Below are 22,035 nucleotides of genomic sequence, written 5' to 3'. Positions count from 1 at the left end.
TGTCAAATCCGAGGAGCCAGAACGCAAAACTTGTGAATCAAAAATCGCTTCAGGTTGTGAAACTGACGCTTCCATAGCGCAAACCTCCGCGATCTGCAGGGCAGACTGTAAGGCGTTCAGGACAGAAACACTGGAGCAACTGTCACTAGGCAACGGGCCCTTACAGGTGTGAACAGGGTGAGAAATAGCGACAACATCAGGAAAAACTTTATTAGACATATTAATTTTACTTTTGATGCTGCATAATTTAGGAACTTTCCCCATAGCAGGATCACAGATGGAAGATCCCAAAGATCTGTCTCCAAATGACAAGGGGTCCCACACATCCCTGAGAAAACTGGCACATCCATGCCGATCACAATCTGCAGGAACATCCGAGAAACAGGCATCAGATCGCACAGATTCAAACTGCACGCAGTCAGGAGAGAACCCTCCAGGATTCGCACAGGAATCAACCACAGTGGCACACCCACTCATTTCAGATCGCACAATGTCAAGACTCACATGCTTTACCCCAGAAAGGCAGGAACAATCATCCGACAACGATGTCTCTTTATTGGAATCAATTGGTTGGTGTGTGTGCAACTCATCCGAAATAGTCTGCCATACATAAATCATCAGATCCACATCACCCTCGTCACATTCATTGGAATCAATCAAAAGGTACATAGAATCGAGACAATCATTCAAGACATCTTCGCTTTTTGCGATGTAAAAATCGCAAAAGGCTTTCCAATCAAAATCAAATTCCTCCATCAAGGCCCCAATGTCCCATGAGGCAAATGGAGGTTTAAACAGGCCAGTATCCAGATAATCTCCATATGGGTGGAGTTGAGGAACAAGAACAGATTTTTTTAACTGCTTTAATATAGTGGGCGATCCTACCTATTGTAGGATCCACACAAGCTTTGGATTGAGGCAAAAAATCCGGAGACAAAGCAACATCATGGTAAACATCATTATCATACTGAATGGTTTTGCACATTTCAGACTTGACAGAAACAACCTCTTTATTTGTGGTTGCTATGGGCAACGGATCTTTCCGCTGGGAAGCCTTCCTAGATTTTTTACGTTTAGACTTAGAGGCTTTGGATGGCTGCTTTTTGGAAGAGGATGAGCTGTTAATGCAAATCTTTGCAGGCTGAGAGATTTTACACTAAGTAGATGGAATAGCTAATTGAGCTGCCGACAACAACTCGTTAAGGGGATATGGTAACTGAGGTAGTCTCAGCCAATTATGAATTGTAAAGGCCAAAAATTCCAGGGGTCTTTGACTCAGGGTGGTATGATCTAACACATCATAAGCCCACTTTAACATTTCGCCCCCAAACAGAAGGTAGGCCATTTGGGGTGCCCTGGCAGATACTGGGGTGCATTGGAATTCAGGATTCATTAAAAGTTTAGTGCACTCAGACAAAAATTCATCCGCTGTTTCAGGTTCAAGATTTTTAAATCTCTTAAAGGTACAGGAGCCATCCTCGACAAAATCATACAAATCGGAAATTCCCTCTACGCTGGGAATTTTGGTTGGGCTGGTCATACTGTAACGATTGTGGAATTCTCTCCGTGATCAGCGCACAAGGCGTGCGCTGACACGGCGAAAATCCTCCACAAGCGTATAATTTGTGGGAACCCAGCAGAAGGTGCAATGCACCTGCAGAGGGAAATTCCTGTCGGCAGGTGGAGCTGTGGAGTGCAGAGGAACAGCTCCTCTGCACTACCACACACGCCAGACAGGAATTGTACGAAGGGAAGAAACGCAATCGCAAGAGGGGCGATTGAGAATGAGCACAGAAACAGATTGTATGTGTGTGCACCAAACTAGTTGCCAACCCGCGATGGTGCACACACCATAGCAGATATGAAGTAGGAACGCGATCGCGAGAGGTGCGATTGCCAGACGTGACACAAGGCTACAGCAAGGCGGAGCACGAGAGTAGCAAAGGCACAGCAAATCATACAATGAGGAGATAAGGAAAATAACAAACGCTAACTGAACGCGAACACCGCACTCATTCGCAACAGTGCACGCGTTCATGCGCGGTCTCCACGTGATAAGCACAATAGAGACAAGCACGCCTAACTAACCACCAACAGACAAACATGAAACAGAGGACGCGAGCGCTTGCTTAACGGTTACCTCACCGAGCCTCCAGCAAGCGTTCGTAGCAGACAAGACAGACACACGAAAACAGGGACAAGCGAGAGATAGCATCCACAGCACTAGCGAAAAGAGGCCAGTGCGATCCAGGGAGACAGAGAGATGGAGATCAGACGGATCCACAGCACTAGCGCTAGGCGAGTGCGATCCAGGCAATACAGATAGAGTAGATAGCTGGTAGCAACCGCTGCTCCAGCTATACTCCAAGAACAAAGATCAGAACGACCTCCTGTCGACCACCGCAGGGACAGGACAATCGCAACAGACAAACAAAACAGATATGCAATCCTAACTGCACTAGGAAACCTGCCGAGTACAGTCCCAGCAATTACTCTAAGCTACTATTCAAACAATGAGCAAGGCTGACACTCTCCAGAGTGTTTCACAGGAAGAATCCTTATGACCAGCAACTTACTGTGGGAAACACAGCTCTTTATAAAGCAAGCCCACAGGGGATATGGCTAGGCAATCTGCATGACAAACATATGCAAATTCCTCAGCAGCAAGCTGCACAACTGACAAAAGGTCTCTCTTCCAGAGACCTGCAGAATGCAGACCTGAACAGTGATCAAAAGGCTGCCTGCCTGTGCAGGCAGCCACGCGGATCTTCACAAATATTGTTTTCAGTACTGGAAGAGTTAAGAAACTCCAGTTGATATCTATGCAAAAAAGTCATTGAGCTCCACGACTTTTCAGAGTCGCAGAGAGTTCTGTCTTCTGAAGCTTGTTATCTCAACTGTCAGTCACTGCATTGTTTTTATTTCTGCACTGGACAGGTCAACAGTTCACTGGGCTGCTCTATAAAATAATTTAGAATGCTGAGTAGTGTGTAAACTGCAAATATTGGAGAATGATGCAATGGTATAAAAACTCTATGTAACTGAAAATAAAAATATGAGAATGTTTTCTTTGCTTCTAATATTCTAGTAATTATCCGTATTACACAACCAATTCATTATATCATAATTTTTTTTCGCTTCAGTGTCTCTTTAAGGGCTGTTAATTCCTTTATCACTTTTCATTTTCCACCACGCTGCCAGTCCACCCCCTGTTCCCCCAGCCTGGCCCTCCTCCACTGTACCTGACATCCCTCATCCCTCTATTATTTCTTCACCCCATAGAGGGGCTTTGCTTGACACCTTACTTTAAGTGAGGAGGTACTAGAAAAAGAGGCCTTAGTTATCTTTAACCACCTCCAACAATAATTCCAAAGGTGGGGTCCAGAGTTGGATCAACCAGGGTGGATGCATGTCAGTAAGAAAGAAAAACAAAACAACAGTGAAACAACAAAGATGAAGAAAAAGAAAATATAGAATAGCATTCCCACTCCCCTGTCCCTTCTCCAACCCCTGGCTTTCTATTTTCACATTTATCCCTCCAAACCAATACTCCGTTTTATGTCTCCCAGTCCATGACCCCAGGTTCCTCATTCTGCCTTGGTTCTTAATTTCCATTGCCCCTAAAATCGTCTGAATTCTTAAAATCTATCCACCCTTCCCATCTCTGATCTTCTCTTCCATATACTATATTAGCTAATTCTTCCATTCTTTGTGTATAATCTAATCTCCAACAAAGGGAGTCCACCTCGTATATCCTGTGCAGTCTATCTCAGCCTTTCTTAACCTTTTTACTCTGGAGGAACCCTGCAAATAACTTTTGGATCTCAAGGAACCCCTGCAAAGAATTTTTTGGTCTTGGGGAACCCCTGCATTTATTTTGCAGGAGGCATGATCTTTAAAAGTATGTGTGGCTGTTTATTTCACTACTCCCTATTATACTGCCACTCATTATACTGTCTCCTGAGCCCCCAATTTAGTGCTACTTGTTACAGTACCACCTATTATAGTGTGCTCTATTATACTTCCCCCACGATAGGGGAAAATGCCAAGGAACCCCTGCAGAGTCCTCAAGGAACCCTGGTTGAGAAAGCCTGGTCTATCTGGAGCGTACTATCATCTCATAATCACCTTATATCCAGACTCCTGGAACCTTGTCGACACCGAGGCTCCATGGGACATCTCAATTATCCTGTTCCATTGCACAGGGGCCAATTCCCTGCCTAAATCTTTTCCCCATCTTTCCTTCAGAAAGAGATGTGAGATTCCTACCTCCCACTAGAATCTTGTATATTTTGGCCAGGTTAACCCTAGACTGACTCCCTTCCAAACAAAGTTTCTCAAATGCTGTTAAATCTTTTGACAACACCTCTTTATTTCCTAAAGAAAGCAAAAAATGCCTAAATTGTGTCAGGCTCCAAGCGTCTACTTTCTCTATTCCCAAGGACAGTGGTGCTCAGCAGAGCTCGAATATTCGAGTAGCTCGAATATTCAAGCTCTTTTTCAGCTATTCGAGCTCGGTATTCGAGCTCCGAATAGCTGCAGGTATTCGAATGGGCTATTCGAGTAAACTCGAATAGCTCATTCACTATTCGCGCTATTCGAGCAAACAGCGCTATTCGAGCTCGAATACCGAGCTCGAATAGCGTCATAGCCCAGATTGATGTCCTTAGAGCCAATCAGAGGGCTCCCAGGCCCTCTGACGGCAGCCAATCACTGAGGGGGACCCTGGCCAGCCCCTACCCTATAAATAGCGGCCGCCATGTTCGGTTTTTCCGTCCTTGCCTGACTTTGTACAGAGAGAGATCTGCTCCTTTGTGCTTTGGCTTAGCAAGAGCTTTATTGTGGTCAATCACCTAGCGTTTTTGCTCACATACACCTCCTATATACACCTATATTGTTGTTAGTTAGATAGACATTGTATTTTAGTTAGTAGCTTTTGTGTTACATAGAGAGAGACAGCTGCTGCAGGCTTACAGCTTTAGGCCTCAGGGCCTGCCTGTGTGGGCAGCTGTTCTCTCCTGTCCTCTGTTTATTTCTCATCTATACCAGTATTTCTGCTGTCCTTTACTCATGGCCGGATTTCCGCACAGGCCGAATAGGCCCGTTCCTAGGGCGGAAGAAAAGTAGCAAGAGAGCTGGGGCGGCTGTCACATACTGGCAGCAGATCAGCCGTTCGGCAATCAGCTGTCTGCTCCAGCCGCGCTGTTCTCTAGTCTCTCCTGCATACACGCAGCATGAGAGCGCCCCTCCCTTCCTCTCCACTCTGATGACACTGAAGGGAGGAGGGGCTGAGCTCTCTGCTAACCAGCCGGGTAGTGATGGGAATTCCGGCTCTTCTCGGAGAATCGGCTCTTCTGAATCGGCTCCGATTAAAGAGCCGGCTCTTACGGCTCTCAATCGGCTCTTCATTAAATCTCACTAGACACCACTCAGAATCGGAGTAAAAGCCCCGCCCCCATCTCCATGACAACTCCAGACGGCTTCTCTGACTGGGCCAATCCCTCCTGCTACTGCTCTGTTCCGCCCCATACACTCCTACAAGCTGCAAGAGGAGGACTACATCTCCCAGCATGCCTCAGCGCCCTTTATTACACAGCAAATCAGAGCTGTGTGGGGCGGCTGAGGCATCGGCTCTTTCAAAACTGGGAACCGGCTCTTGTCGTTCGCAGTAAAGAGCCGGCTCTTAGAGCCGGCTCGTTCGCGAACGACCCATCACTACAGCCGGGAGATTCAAGGGAGGAAGAGAAATGGTAACTATGTGGGCAGCAGGGCACTGTAAGCATGGAGGGGGCTGCGGGGAGGGGAAACAACGTGCAGCCAGCCATAGCGAGTGTCTCATAGTGAAGTGTGTCTTCAGTAAATATATTGCTGCAGCTAAGTCTATTACTGCACACAGTCACTCAGCCCCTACGGACTACGGACGGAGTGAGTGCCCAGCTGGGAGCTCTCTGTCTCTCTCCCCCTCCTTCCTCCCCCCTCCCTCCAAGCCGGTGACTTCTAGAAAGTGAGGCTGCTGCTGCAAGCCCAGCAATCACTGCAGCCTTATCTATCAATAAGATAAGGAAACAGAGTTGCCTGGCTTTGTGTGTGAAGAGGAGAGAGAGCACACAGGAAGTAATGTGAGAGCAAATCAGGCTGTGATGCAATAACTGAAGCCTGTGTGATTATGACAGCAGAAATGATCTTACATCTCTCTGCTCATTGACAGAATCCTGCTAGCCTGGCCATAATCTGCAGTGCTTCCTACCTTACTCCCAGAATGCTGTACTTCATGCCACCTCAACACTCATCCTGATGCCCTCTCCCATCTCCTGTCACTCTCACTGCTTCTCCCCTTTACCCCCCCCCCCCCCTCTCCTTCCAGTCCTTACACTACATACTCTCTCATCCTATCTGTCCTTCCCTCTTTATATCTCCAAAAGCATCCCACCACTGTGTCATGTAATGCTTTTAACCCCTGCTATGGGATCACAGAGGTGCAGCGCTTAGTGATCCTGATCGCCTAAGTGCCGGGCAGATGACGGAAAAAATCTGGTTCCAAACATGGGGTTTGTATAAACAATGGCACTGCCGCTGCCCGTGTGAGTGAACCAGCTCTAAGTATAATGTAGTACTCCTGTCCTCCATACCACATTGCAGAGTAAATGGTCATGTCAATGATTATCCTCAGAGGAGCTCACAATCCCACAATAGTCACAGTATAATGACCTACTTATTTATTTACCTACTAAATTATTATGTATTCATATAGCACTGACCTCTTCTGCAGCACTGTACAGAGTACATATTCATGTCACTAACTGTCCTCAGAGGAGCTCACAATCTAATCCTACCATAGTCATAGTCTAATGTCCTACCATATTATTATTACGTATTTATATAGCACTGACATCTTCTGCAGCACTGTACAGAGTACATAGTCATGTCACTGACTGTCCTCAGAGGAGCTCACACTCTAATCCTACCATAGGCATAGTCTAATGTCCTACCATATTATTATTATTATGTATTTATATGGCACTGACATCTTCTGCAGCACATTACAGAGTACATAGTCATGTCACTAACTGTCCTCAGAGGAGCTCACAGTCTAATCCCTACTACAGTTATAGAGTAATGTCCTACCATATTATTATTATTATGTATTTGTATATCACTGACATCTTCTGCAGCGCTTTACAGAGTACATAGTCATGTCACTGACTGTCCTCAGAGGAGCTCACAATCTAATCCTGCCATAGTCATAGTCTAATGTCCTACCATATTATTATTATTATGTATTTATATAGCACTGACATCTTCTGCAGCACATTACAGAGTACATAGTACATGTCACTGACTGTCCTCAAAGGAGCTCACAGTCTAATCCCTACCACAGTTATAGACTAATGTCCTACCATATTATTATTATGTATTTGTATATCACTGACATCTTCTGCAGCGCTTTACAGAGTACATAGTCATGTCACTGACTGTCCTCAGAGGAGCTCACAATCTAATCCTGCCCTAGTCTTAGTCTAATGTCCTACCATATTATTATTATTATGTATTTATATAGCACTGACATCTTCTGCAGCGCTTTACAGAGTACATAGTCATGTCACTGACTGTCCTCAGAGGAGCTCACAATCTAATCCTACCATAGTCTAATGTCCTACCAAATTATCATTATTATGTATTCGTATACAATACATTAACATTTCTATAGCGCTTTTCTCCCATAGGACTCCAAGCGCTTAGGCTCTCTCAGATTCAGTATAGCACTGACATCTGCTGCAGCACTATATGCCTAGCCTAACCCTAAATTGACAAATGACCTAACCACTTTTTTTTTTTTTGTAAATTCCTACCCCTGACCTGATATCCTGATCTATCAGTATCCCTAAACCCCCCATCCAATAACACTATCCTAACCCTGCCGATGTCATGGGGCGGCTGGTGATAGTGGGCCTAGGGCGGTAAAAGGTACAAATCCGGCCCTGCCTTTACTACTGATTGATTGTATTTTGTATTGTAGTTATATACTGTAACTGTACTAGGACACTCACTGTCACTGTTCATAGGCTAGCTCCTGCGTGTGCGTGCACTCACTGTCTGTGTACACACACTCTATTTCCTTCTGATTACTACTTATTATTGTAACTGCTAGTTGTACTTCCTGACTGTTACTACTTACTTACTGTACTAGGGACACTCACTCAGTCACTGTTCATAGGCTAGCTCCTGCGCGTGTTTGCGCGTGCGTGCACTCACTGTCTGTAGTGTACACACACTCTATTTCCTTGTGATTACTACTGATTATTGTAACTGCTAGTTGTACTTCCTGACTGTTACTACTTACTTACTGTACTAGGGACACTCACTCAGTCACTGTTCATAGGCTGGCTCCTGCGCGTGTTTGCGCGTGCGTGCACTCACTGTCTGTAGTGTACACACACTCTATTTCCTTGTGATTACTACTTATTATTGTAACTTCTAGTTGTACTTCCTGACTGTTACTACTTACTTACTGTACTAGGGACACTCACTCAGTCTCTGTTCATAGGCTAGCTCCTGCGCGTGTTTGCGTGTGCGTGCACTCACTGTCTGTAGTGTACACACACTCTATTTCCTTGTGATTACTACTGATTATTGTAACTGCTAGTTGTACTTCCTGACTGTTACTACTTACTTACTGTACTAGGGACACTCACTCAGTCACTGTTCATAGGCTAGCTCCTGCGCGTGTTTGCGCGTGCGTGCACTCACTGTCTGTAGTGTACACACACTCTATTTCCTTGTGATTACTACTTATTATTGTAACTTCTAGTTGTACTTCCTGACTGTTACTACTTACTTACTGTACTAGGGACACTCACTCAGTCACTGTTCATAGGCTAGCTCCTGCGCGTGTTTGCGCGTGCGTGCACTCACTGTCTGTAGTGTACACACTCTATTTCCTTGTGATTACTACTGATTATTGTAACTGCTAGTTGTACTTCCTGACTGTTACTACTTACTGTACTAGGGACACTCACTCAGTCACTGTTCATAGGCTAGCTCCTGCTTGCGCGTGCATGCACTCACTGTCTGTAGTGTACACACACTCTATTTCCTTGTGATTACTACTAATTATTGTAACTGCTAGTTGTACTTCCTGACTGTTACTACTTACTTACTGTACTAGACACTCACTCAGTCACCTCGCCCACCAACCCACTCCATTAAAGTACCCCACTTTTCACCCGCCCTTTTAAAAAACTTTTGTGTTTACGCCCAAAACATCGAAGATGTCTGGAAGTGGCAGCCAGCGCGGTTTGGGCAAGGGGAAGGGCAGCAAGGGAATCAGGAGGAGAGGGAGCAGCATTGTGGCAAGCCGCGGGCGCGGCCGCGCCACCATGCACAGTTCCGCAGCAGCAGCAGCAGCGTCAGTGGCTAACATTCCTCCTATAGCCACTGGCCGTGGACGCCTTGGGCGCCGCCCAGCAGGAGCATCTGCAACTCACGCTGCAGAGACACAGCAGCAGCAGCGTGTAGCACCTGCTCCGATTTTCCTCCAGCCGGGTCGGAAACGTCCCATTGAGGAAAAGGATGCAGACACTGTGGTGCAACTGATGACGGAGGATGAGCAGCCCGCCATCAGCTCTGCATCCGAGGCCTCCACCCTCACCACCACCACCCCTGTTCGCAGCAGCCGCCCAGCAGGGCCTGGGGAGGAGGCCAGTTCACCGTCAGTCGCCGACCTGTCACTCAGCAGTCTTTTTACCCCAGGCACCATCAGGGTATTGTCTGCTGTTGTTGGCGATTTTGAGGAGGAGATGCTGATGGGCACTTTGGGGGAGGAGGCATTGGACAGCAAGACTGTGGCGACAGTCAAGCAGCCCATCCATGCATCAGGAGAGGAGTTTGGGGGGTCATCATCCCAGCAGGACATGTTTCAGGAGGGGGAGGATGATGATGACACGGTGACAGACAGAGACTGGGTGCCACCAGCTCCAGGGGATGTCGTCATCAGCAGCTCTGAGGAGGAGGAGGAGGATGCGCTTGTGGGCCTTGCAAGGAGGCGCATCATTGCAAGCATTGGCAGCAGTAGGCAGGTCCCACAGCCTACTGGTGTCTCAGGCTCAGCAGCAGCAGCAGCAGCATCTGCCAGTACCACCACCAGCCGCACCCAAGCCCCCCCCCGGAGTGCGGAAACGCACTGCTCCTCCCCCCTCTGCAACTCCTGCCGCCGACACTGAGGCCTGTTCTGGCAGCCAGTCCTCAGTGGCCTCCTCTGCTGTGTCCACTAATTCCCGTGCCAGCAAAAGGCCACGCCAGAGCCTTTTGAGCGAGTCCTTCCAGGGGGTGGTTAGGGCTCTGCCTCCCAATAGCCGTCGCGTGCGGCAGCTGAATGGCTTGCTGGCACGGGCCATGTGCTCCCAACTCCTGCCGTACACGCTCGTGCAGGAAGGGAACGACATGCGTGCGCTGCTTGCTTGTGCAGCCCCAGACTGGCAGCTCCCCAGCAGACACTTCTTCGCCCGCAAGGCCATTCCTGCACTGCACCGCTTTGTGATGGCCAATGTGGAGCGAGGGCTGGAGCACGCGGTTGGTGAAAGGGTCCACGTCACTATGGACTCCTGGAGCAGCCGCTTCGGGACAGGCCGCTACCTGTCCTTCACTGTCCACTGGGTCAGCTTGGTGGAAGGGGGTGAGGATGGGAGAGCAGCAGCGGGCACAGCAGCAGCAGCAACACAGTGGGTGGTGCCACCCCGCAGGGTCAGGGGAACTGCAGCAGGTTCCTCCGATCCTCTGCCATCCTCCAGCACACCTGGCCAAACCCCCCGCCTCAGCAGCAGCGTGAAGGCCCACCACTGCCAAGCGCTGCTGCACTTGGTCAGCCTTGGGAAGACCAAGCTGACAGCAACCCATGTGTTGGCCAAACTCCAGGAGCAGGAGAGGATTTGGCTGACCCCCAGAGGCCTCAGAGTCGGAGAGGTGGTGGCCGACAATGGGGCCAATCTGGTTGCCGCAATAGACAGGGGAAACCTGACCCACATCCCCTGTCTTGCCCACATGCTGAACCTGGTGGTGCAGAAGTTCTTGCGCACCTACCAGGGGATGGGCGAACTGCTGGAAACGGCAAGGAACGTTGTGCGTCACTTCCGGCGCTCGGCTGCAGCCTGTGCGAGCCTGGAAGACGTGCAAAAGGAGCTGGAGCTGCCATGCCATCGGCTGATCCTTGACGTTCCGACTCGCTGGAACTCCACCCTGGCGATGTTGGAGCGTCTGGTTGAACAGAAGCACGCTGTCAACCAGTACCTTGCCCTGGCCACTGTTTCCGCTGCTCAGAGAAGGGACAAGACCAGCAACATCCCGTCCATCGTCCCCGATGATGACTGGAGGCACATGCAGCAGGTGTGCTTAGTGCTGGCTCCCTTTCTGCAGGCCACTAACATGGTGAGCAGGGACCATGCTATGGTCTGCGAGTGGGTGCCCCTGGTTTGTCTGCTGAACAGGGCCCTCGATGCTTTGCTGGAACAGGGAGCGGCAGCCTTGGACCAGCAGGAGCGGCAAGCAGCTGCACAGTCCACCTCTGAGGGGGAGGAGGAGGAGGAGGACTTGGTGGAGGTCCCTGACCTTGCTGCTGATGAGGGGGATCAGCACAGCGCAGCTGAGTTGGTGCGGGGGTGGAGAGAGGATGAGGCGGCAGAGGAGGAGGATGAGGACAGCAGCACTGCCATCGATGTGCCAGCACACGTGGCCCGCCTCTTCCCAATGGCAGCGCACATGCTGGCGTGCCTGCGCAGGGACCCCAGAGGGATCCAGATGAAGCAGAGGGAGGAGATCTGGATCAGCATGATGTTGGACCCACGCCTCAAGGGGAAGTTGAGCCAGTTCCTGCCGCCTGCAGGAGGAGACCCAGCGCAACAAATAAGGAGCTTGCAGCAGGCCCTTGTTGAGCACTTGGAGGAAGCCTTCCCCCAACCTTCTACCCCCACTGTCCAGCCAGCACAGAGGCAGCAGCAGGTGCCTGCATCCAGCAGCAAGCGCCCCACAGACCTGCTGTCTCTCAGCAACGAGCTCTACAGGACTGTAGAGGCTCCGGCAGCAGTGACTAGAGAGGAGGTGCATGCAGCAGCATCCTCCTCCGGTCACAGCCAGCGCCTGACCCGAATGGTGGCTGACTACATGGGGTCCTACAGCGGGCTTGACAGCGATGCCCCTGTTGATCCCATGGAGTATTGGGTCAAGTGCCTGGAGATCTGGAGCGAGCTGGCGCAGTACGCCCTGGAAGTGCTGTCCCGTCCCCCTTCCAGCGTGCTGTCCGAGCGCTGCTTCAGTGCAGCTGGTGGCGTGGTCACCGAGAAACGCTCACGTCTGTCTCACAAGTCTGTGGACAGACTGACGTTTCTCAAGATGAACCAGGCGTGGGTGGAAGGCGAGTTCCTGGCCCCTGTTGTCGGCGAGAGGGGGACATAAACTGAAGAACCATCGTTAATGTGCCTTACCACCCTTTACCACCTCCTGGCTCCTGCTCACTAAGCCAGCCTGGTTCACTTTGACTATTACGTCGCCTGCAGCCACACATTTTACACCTACAGTGGGCTGCTGTGTACTGCCCTTCTGCTGTCTGTCTGTGTTTCCCAACGCCAGGGTACACAGATTTACCTTCTGCTGCCACTATGCCACCAGCTATTACGTCAAACAATAGCTATATATCTGTGTAATTTGTTTTACAAACAAAACCAAAAAAACATAAAAAAAAAAAAGGTTTAATTTTTCTGAGGTGCCCGGGTTGAAAACTGTGTTGTCCCAGTTGTGTATTGGACACAATGTGGGCTGCACGACCGCTGTCTGGGACCTCCTGTTGTGTTTATTTACGCCCTGGCATCACCGCTAGGTACCAGGGCTATTATGTCACGCTGCCTGCCTGCTGCCACACTCACAATACTCCTCCATTCCTCCTGCTGCTGCTGCTGTCTGTCTGTGTTTCCCACTACCAGGGTACACAGAATTACCTTCTGCTGCCACTCTGCCACCAGCTATTACGTCAAACAATAGCTGCTCACATAATTACTCCTCCATTCCTCCTGCTGCTGCTGCTGTCTGTCTGTGTTTCCCAACGCCAGGGTACACAGATTTACCTTCTGCTGCCACTATGCCACCAGCTATTACGTCAAACAATAGCTATATATCTGTGTAATTTGTTTTACAAACAAAACCAAAAAACCATAAAAAAAAAAGGTTTAATTTTTCTGAGGTGCCCGGGTTGAAAACTGTGTTGTCCCAGTTGTGTATTGGACACAATGTGGGCTGCACGACCGCTGTCTGGGACCTCCTGTTGTGTTTATTTACGCCCTGGTATCACCGCTAGGTACCAGGGCTATTATGTCACGCTGCCTGCCTGCTGCCACACTCACAATACTCCTCCATTCCTCCTGCTGCTGCTGCTGTCTGTCTGTGTTTCCCACTGCCAGGGTACACAGAATTACCTTCTGCTGCCACTCTGCCACCAGCTATTACTTTAAACAATAGCTGCTCACATAATTACTCCTCCATTCCTCCTGCTGCTGCTGCTGTCTGTCTGTGTTTCCCAACGCCAGGGTACACAGATTTACCTTCTGCTGCCACTATGCCACCAGCTATTACGTCAAACAATAGCTATATATCTGTGTAATTTGTTTTACAAACAAAACCAAAAAACCATAAAAAAAAAAAAAGGTTTAATTTTTCTGAGGTGCCCGGGTTGAAAACTGTGTTGTCCCAGTTGTGTATTGGACACAATGTGGGCTGCACGACCGCTGTCTGGGACCTCCTGTTGTGTTTATTTACGCCCTGGTATCACCGCTAGGTACCAGGGCTATTATGTCACGCTGCCTGCCTGCTGCCACACTCACAATACTCCTCCATTCCTCCTGCTGCTGCTGCTGTCTGTCTGTGTTTCCCACTGCCAGGGTACACAGAATTACCTTCTGCTGCCACTCTGCCACCAGCTATTACTTTAAACAATAGCTGCTCACATAATTACTCCTCCATTCCTCCTGCTGCTGCTGCTGTCTGTCTGTGTTTCCCAACGCCAGGGTACACAGATTTACCTTCTGCTGCCACTATGCCACCAGCTATTACGTCAAACAATAGCTATATATCTGTGTAATTTGTTTTACAAACAAAACCAAAAAACCATAAAAAAAAAAGGTTTAATTTTTCTGAGGTGCCCGGGTTGAAAACTGTGTTGTCCCAGTTGTGTATTGGACACAATGTGGGCTGCACGACCGCTGTCTGGGACCTCCTGTTGTGTTTATTTACGTCCTGGTATCACCGCTAGGTACCAGGGCTATTATGTCACGCTGCCTGCCTCATTGACTGCCTGCTGCCACACACTCATCCTCCTCCTCCTGCTGCTGAATTTACCTCCTGCTGTCTGTGTGTTTCCACTGCTAGGGAGCACATACAATGGCGCTTCCAACATGCGTGCGCCACCAGCTATTTGTTACGCTCAAAAATAGCTGCATTTCTTTAAAAAACAAAAAAATTATATATACTTTTAATAATACTGTGTGATATTATTTTTAGAGGTGTCCGGGTTGAAAACTGTGTTGTCCCAGTTGTGTATTGGACATGATGTGGGCTTCACGACCGCTGTCTGGAACCTCATGCTGTGTATTTACGGCCTGGTACCACCGCTAGGTACCACACAGCCTATTATGTCTCGCTGCCTGCCTCATTGACTGCCTGCTGCCACACAATCATCCGCCTCCTCCTGCTGCTGCTGCTGAATTTACCTCCTGCTGTCTGTGTGTTTCCACTGCCAGGTAGCACATACAATGGCGCTTCCAACATGCGTGCGCCACCAGCTATTTATTACGCTCAAAAATAGCTGCATTTCTTTAAAAAAAAATATAAAAGAGAAATAAGTGAAGAAGAAGAAGACGATATAGAAAAAGAAGGAGAAGAAGAAGAAGAAGAAGAAGAAGAAGAAGGAGAAGAAGATGAAGAAGAAGAAGATGAAGAAGATGAAGAAGAAGAAGATGAAGAAGATGAAGAAGAAGATGAAGAAGATGAAGAAGATGAAGATGAAGAAGATGAAGAAGATGTAGAAGAAGAAGATGAAGAATATGAAGAAGAAGATGAAGAAGATGAAGAAGATGAAGAAGATGAAGAAGAAGAAGATGAAGAAGATGAAGAAGAAGAAGAAGATGAAGAAGAAGAAAAAGAAGATGAAGATGAAGAAGAAGAAGAAGAAGATGAAGAAGATGAAGAAGAAGATGAAGAAGAAGATGATGATGAAGAAGATGAAGAAGAAGAAGACAATATAGAAGAAGAAGAAGATGATATAGAAGAAGATATAGAAGAAGAAGATATAGAAGAAGAAGATATAGAAGAAGAAGAAGAAGATATAGAAGATAAAAAAGAAGAAGAAGAAGAAGTATATACAGTACTGAACAAAATTCTGGACACAACTTCTCTTTCCACCTTTTTTTTTTTTAAAGAAACATCCCCACATAATCACTTGCTGTTGTTACTTGGAAAAAAAAGATGTTTCTTGCATCATTCACCCTCAAAACAAGTGTTGGAAGCTATTTAAGGCCAATTCGAATAGTCAGCTCGAATAATGAGCTCGAATACCGACTCGAATAGTGAGCTCGAAGTCCGAGGTCGAATCGAATAGTAAAAAATATTCGACTCGAATATTCGACTGAATTCGAATAATTTACTATTCGAATTCGACCAAACTCGAATAATAAAAAGGGGTATCCGAGCATCACTACCCAAGGATTCCGCTATTATTCTTTAACATAACTTTTAAAGTAAATACAAGGATACGTTTTCTTCGCAGATATGGTAGCAACATCTCCTCTGGATCTACTTTCTGCTCGATTATCTGTGATGAAGATTCAAGAGATGACAGGTAAGCAGACATGGGGATTGTTTCTAGTCTATGCAGATAGAACTGTAGGATTCGTTCCTTCATGTATACCAAAGATTTTAGGTAACGCCTTATTCAATTTCTAGATAGGCTGCATCAATTTTCATCATGCCTGTTGCACATTAGATATATAAAAACTGCGGTAAGGAATAACTGCAGGAGTCAACCAAGCAGTGGCGTAGCTAAGGAGCCATGAGCCCCAGTGCAAGTCTTGCATTCCCCCCCCCCCCCCCCAAGCTGTCTATACATAGCAATTGATGTGGCGAACCAAAAAAGAAAAAGCACTGTTTATGGTATGTGATTTAAAAATGCCATTGAATTTGTGTAATTTTTTTTAATGCAAGTGGTTCATGGCTTTTGATCTCCAAACAGGGTCAAATCGGTTGTTTAAGACCTCTTTTCCATGGGCAGCTGAAGGTGCTGTATTCTTTGCCTGTCAGCTGCTTCAATGCACCGGGCACATGCAGTGGACAGGTGGTCCCCCTATGGTGTTGCATCTGAGCTCAGCACAGCAGTTGTCACTAGTGATGGCCTGAACAGTTTGCTAGCGGATGGTTCCCGCTGAACTTCCACTATTCGCATTTAATGCAAACTTTTTTGTCAATAGTTCAAGTTCGCATTTAACATTAAAGTTAATGGCTGCTGAATTTAGCAGTTAATAGCTAAGCCCCCTAGGTGCTAGAAACACCAGGGTGTTTTAAAGGACTTACGAGGTCAAGAATAGAAAAAAAAAATTAAAAAAAGTTAGCTACCTGCATCAGCTTGTAAGGCACGGAGGACGCCGCCCGCGCCCTTCGTGCCGTTCCGCCGGGTCCCCGCCGCTCAATAGCCCCCCGAACGGTCCCCGACCGCATGGCCCGGGTCGGGCTCCCCAGCCTGTACAAAAATGGCCAATGGAGCTGGCCGAGGATGCGCAGTCCGCATAGCTGCGAGTGCGGCTGCGCAGCTCTAAGGCCAACCCACGTAACAGTAGCGTGGATCAGGAGGTTGGCCTTAGAGCTGTGCAGTGGCACTCGCGGCTATGCGGACTGCGCAGCTGTGGCCAGCTCCGGCGGCCATCTTTATACAGGCTGGGGAGCCCGACATGGGGACCGTTCGGGGGGCTATTGAGCGGCGGGGACCCGGCGGAACGGCACGGAGGGCGCGGACGGCGTCCTCCGTGCCTTACAAGCTGATGCAGGTATCTAACTTTTTTTATTTTTTTTCTATACTTGGCCTCGTAAGTCCTTTAGGGAGGACAGTGGGAACTAGAGGATAACATTTTTATTTCAAAAAGACTCTGTAATTTTGGATAACATTTACGAAAAGTTACGATAGGAAAAAAGTATATATTTAAAAGCAGTTAAATGACAGATAATGTATTAACCTATCAGTAGAGTAAATTTACATATATCAAAAGAGCAGTGAATTTCATGACAGGGTTTCCAGATCGTCAGTACGCAGTGCATACTGATCACCTGGACACCCAGTGTAAAATGTGGCAACACTTCGGCCTGGGATCTCTATACAACTGCAGTATGGCTGTATAAGGATCACTGGAAACTTTACCTATTTCCAAAAAAATGTAGGAAATTGAAAAAAAAAAAAAAGGAGGCACAGAAGGGGGACCCCATGCATTTTTTTTGTTGGGGGGGTTCCCTTTTACTGCATTTAAATTTAGACTTTTTCTTTAAAATCTATTTTCTCCAAAGCTACAAAGTCTTATTGAATGTTTTCCCTCTTGTTCCCACTGTCCTCCTTAACGTACCCTGCAAATTCGGTGTTTCTAACAGGTTTGCTATTAGCTGCTTAAATTGGGGGTCATTAAACTTTAATATCCATTAAAAAAGCATTTGTGCAAAATACGTATTTTTTGGCAACTATTTCGCACTTGATTCTCCTCCGCCATGCTAATGTCCAGGTTTTGGTACACTTTTTACACCTTTTTTAGAGAAATTGTGGCTGCAGGGATGCCTTGAAAGTTTTGACGTTTGACTGCCCATTAAAGTCTATGGAGCTCACCATGAATGGTCGGTTCGCAAACATTTACAGTAAAATGCAAACGCAAAATTTTGATGTTCGGCCACCACTAGTTGTCACCAAACCCTAGCATTTAGCTGCGAGTAATTGCAGCTGTAAGGTACTTGGGGTCAGCAGCCAGGTGGATGAGCTGCCCGACAAGCTAGTAGTTCAGCTGCCTGTGTGAAAGAAGCCTTATTGAACTAATCAACATTGCACTAAAACTACAAAATTATATAACATAAAACAACACTGAAGTATAATTGTGTTTGTCATCAGTGGTCAGCAGTGGTGTTTGTTCTTCTGCCTGTGCGCTTTGCGAGGTACATGGCGGACAGGTGCGGGTCCATTAAAAAATGATAAAATTCCTGACATGGTCACATGCGCATGCAACCTCAATCCTGATTGGCAATCCTAGCCCAACTGACCTTGGTTAAAAGATCACTCTGAGCATTATGGGAAAGAAGTCAGCCAGAAGTTTGCATTCGTCAGTGTGCCTAAATCACGATTCCCAATGCAAATTGCAGGTTTGGGCAAGAAAAATTTAACATGAACCACTATCACTATTCATGAGACCACACCACAAACACTACCTTGTAGTGAGTGGAAAAGTGTTGCTGTAGCTGAGGTGTAGTTCTCTACAACAAAATAACATACCATAGAAGCATATAATGTGAATCTATGTTGTCCAATTCAATGAGAAGGGATGCGCAATAAAATGCAAATAATTCTAAGTTGATGCAGAATTAAATTCTGTTTGCAAATGTATGCAGCTTGAAATGGACCAGTTAAAATTTGATTGGTTGATTTTCAATCTGTATAAAATTGCATACAGCACTGGCATAATCTTTCAACAACACATAATGATTCTCAGTAGCTCTTGAAAATGTGAAAATTAATTTGTTTTACAAAGGAAGCAAAGGAGGCAGAAGTTGTCATCAGGGATAACTATAGCCCCCGTGAAACCCACAGTCGCAACCAACAAATGCAAGTAAAACCAACCAAACAAAAAAACACAACGCACAGTCCTTTTAGTACTGTATAACCCACCTGTGTATGGGCCCGTTTCCACTACACGCAAATTATGGATGCAAATTTCTGCATCCAAACTGACTCAAATGAACGCCTATGGGCCCGTTTACACTTAATGCGATTTTTGCGATGCAGAAAAATTATGAATGGCATGTTGCAGATTTCTGCAGCATGCATCCATTTTCCATACAATGACTGATAGCCACACCTAGATTTCCGCTTTAACATTTGCGGAAGTACGCACTCAGAAAAACGGATGCAGAATGCAACATGCTAATGAAGTAGGCCTTATGTATTATTTAAATACTGTATGTATAGCATGTATTTTTACTATGTACTTGTTAATGATTCTGTGAGAATAAACTGATCAAAATGCCTTTATCTTTTGTTCACTTTTCAAAACAGAAGTACCCTAAAGTTTCCTAGAGACGAGGATTGCTTGAAATTATGCAAACATACATTTGTATCTGCTTTTTCTTAACTCTGTTAAGGTGGCCATACATCAGGAGACTTGGTGGCCAATCGACCATTCGATTAGATTATTATAATCGAATTGGATGAAAATCGGTGCCGCCTAGTGCATGCCTGACCGACAATGCGACCAATTTCTGGACGAAAATTGGTTGCATTCTCGATCCCACATGCTGCAAGATGTTGGGCCGACTTGCTCGATCGGGTGCCTGGTGGGAATTATGTGCAATTTAGAGATGATCGATGAACGCAACGAAACCCCCCAAGCTGTGCCCCTCTAATGTAAATTTCCCCCCGGTGCCCCGTGTAAAGTATACATTACCTGTCCGCGGCCTAGATGTACCTATGTTTATATCATCATGTCACTTCAGGTATGCTTTAAGAGAATTTCCAAACAATTAGATAAGGGAGAAGAAAGGCGTACATCTAAAAATGGCAACGCGTTAATTTGGGTGCCAGGGATAGCCGCTAGTAGAATATCGGCAAATTACCGATATTCTACTATTAGGCAATGGTAATGTGATAGCAAAGCACTGGTAATTACTCCCATATCCCAAAAAACATACAGATAAGTTAATTGGCTTCCCCCTAAAATCGGCTCTAGACTATGATACATGCACTACATGGTACATACATAAACATATGACTATGGTAGGGATTAGATTGTGAGCCCCTCTGAGGGACAGTTAGTGACAATATACTCTGTACAGCACTGCGTAATATGTCGGTGCTATATAAATACTGAAATAAATAAATAAATAATCACTAAACTTGCATTCTCACTTGAACCCTGCCTCTATCGATCTGTATCCGCCGATATCAGTGCCAAAACTCCCCTCCACCGATATCCACGCCACCTAATTACAAAATGTATCAGATGCTGCCAGTGCCCAAATTGCCTACTGCGCACCGCTATAGCTGCACTTAACATTGAGGTCTATGTGCCACACAGTTTACCAAACCACTGCCAGCACCCAAATGACTTGCTTTGGAAGAAAGTTATACCTAAGCGATATGGTCTACCCATAGCTTACAAGTGAGGGCTTGTTTCCATATAGTGCGCTTATGGAACCGCAATCACAGAGAGAGCAGATAGCGCATAAACTGCGCTTTCTGCTGTTTCCATACATGCGCTGTGATTCGCCACTGAATGGCAGCGCATGGTTGCCTGCATTTCAGGGCCATTGCACCCGTGATCCCATTCAGTATAATGGGATCACGGGGCTCTGCATTGCAGTGCAAACAAGCCCTAAGTGGTTATAATTAAAAGCATGACACAGTGAATTCAGGAGAAGGGCAGACAGACTAAGTAACTCTTCCCGATGACCAAAAGGGAGAGTCACCATTTAAAACCTACTTTCATATAATACTTAAAATTCCTTGCATGGTTTGGTCAAAGACAAAGATGATATGCCAGATGGAACAAATAAAAACAAGGTGTGAAAACATGCATTTCAAAATGGATGGCTGCAAGATCAAGAAAAACAGCTGACCATCTGTGTAGATTTCATCATCTCATTTTGTAGAATTCACTTACCTTCTTGCCATTAACAAAAAAGATAAGCTCATTGGATTCCATGCTTGCACCAGAGGCAGTTCACATACAGCTCCTGGCTGGTTTAGGAAGGAAACAGGATTGTAGATGGTCTCTGTGTTTCCAGATAATATGCCCTGGTCATGGCTGTGTGTGATCGTAGTCACCTCCCTCTATGCCACAAGCCAGGAATTAAAAGACAGCAGCTTATTTGTTCTCATTGTCTATGAATGTATCAGATAATTGTGTCTCTTTCTGCTTAACATACCCTGAAAATTTATACAAAATTGAAGAAAAGAAACCCTTTAAAAATAGCACCACTCAGGACAATTATGGAAAATATCAAAATATCTACATCTTTATTGTATCAAAATATATATATGTTCACAGATCAACAATTGCACTTCATGAAGTATTCATGGTTAAAAACAATTAAAATAGGAAAAAGCTCTGCCTAGAACAGATATTGCCACCATGCATGTATAATATATCAAGCCTCTATATATAAATGATACAATATATCCTCAAAGGGTTCAGTACAAGAGCCCTAATGAGAATGAACCCAGGTTCAGTATAGATACAGTGTTGTGTGTAAGATGAGGCAACCTCAATAGTGAAATAGCTGTGCTAACCAACAAATCATAAACAATAACACATAATCAATGACAACCCTCTGTAACTAATTGGATTGAGAAAATAGTGAACAGCAGAAAATGATAGGCAGGACCAGTGAAAGTGAATGGCAGCCTATAGTGAAAGAAAAAGATGAATCAATACTTAGCCAGGAGCTGTACTGAAGGAGGCAGGCACAGCGGTGGCAGAGAGAGACGGAGGGTCCCCTCAATGGACCCACTAGTTTCGCGGGAGTTACCCCGCTTTTTCAAGGAGAGAGGGAGACAGCCGTTCTGTTTCGCCGCCGTTGCGGCGTTTAAATAAGGCTGGAGGATCATCGCGAAGGAGTACCCGCTCCCGGAAGTGACGTCACCGGAGGCGAAGATACTACCAACAGAGACCGGAACACACAGACCACATTGGAACACGGAAGTGATAGGTACGTATCCAATACAATACGCATATGCCGGCTATAATACAAGCCAATGCGTAATAA

At 46.4% G+C, this 22,035-nt stretch overlaps 1 protein-coding gene across 1 annotated transcript in view; it reads right to left on the bottom strand.

The window, feature by feature from the left end:
• The window catches only part of LOC137524809 (aldehyde oxidase 1-like), a 198,592-nt gene extending 177,538 nt beyond the window's left edge, over window positions 1–21,054 (bottom strand). Inside the window, exons 1-2 of the mRNA XM_068245134.1 lie at window positions 20,931–21,054; window positions 15,790–15,847 (exon numbers count right to left, since the gene is read on the bottom strand). Coding sequence (XP_068101235.1) covers window positions 15,790–15,847; window positions 20,931–20,972 — 100 coding nt within the window. The 5' untranslated portion in view covers window positions 20,973–21,054. The remainder of the gene's footprint in view (window positions 1–15,789; window positions 15,848–20,930) is intronic.
• Between the last annotated feature and the right edge of the window lie 981 nt (window positions 21,055–22,035).

This window comes from Hyperolius riggenbachi, chromosome 7 (assembly GCF_040937935.1).
Source record: "Hyperolius riggenbachi isolate aHypRig1 chromosome 7, aHypRig1.pri, whole genome shotgun sequence".
Classification (NCBI taxonomy): domain Eukaryota; kingdom Metazoa; phylum Chordata; class Amphibia; order Anura; family Hyperoliidae; genus Hyperolius; species Hyperolius riggenbachi.
The sequence above is the reverse complement of the archived record's forward strand: the minus strand, read 5'-3'. Positions and strand labels throughout refer to the sequence as shown.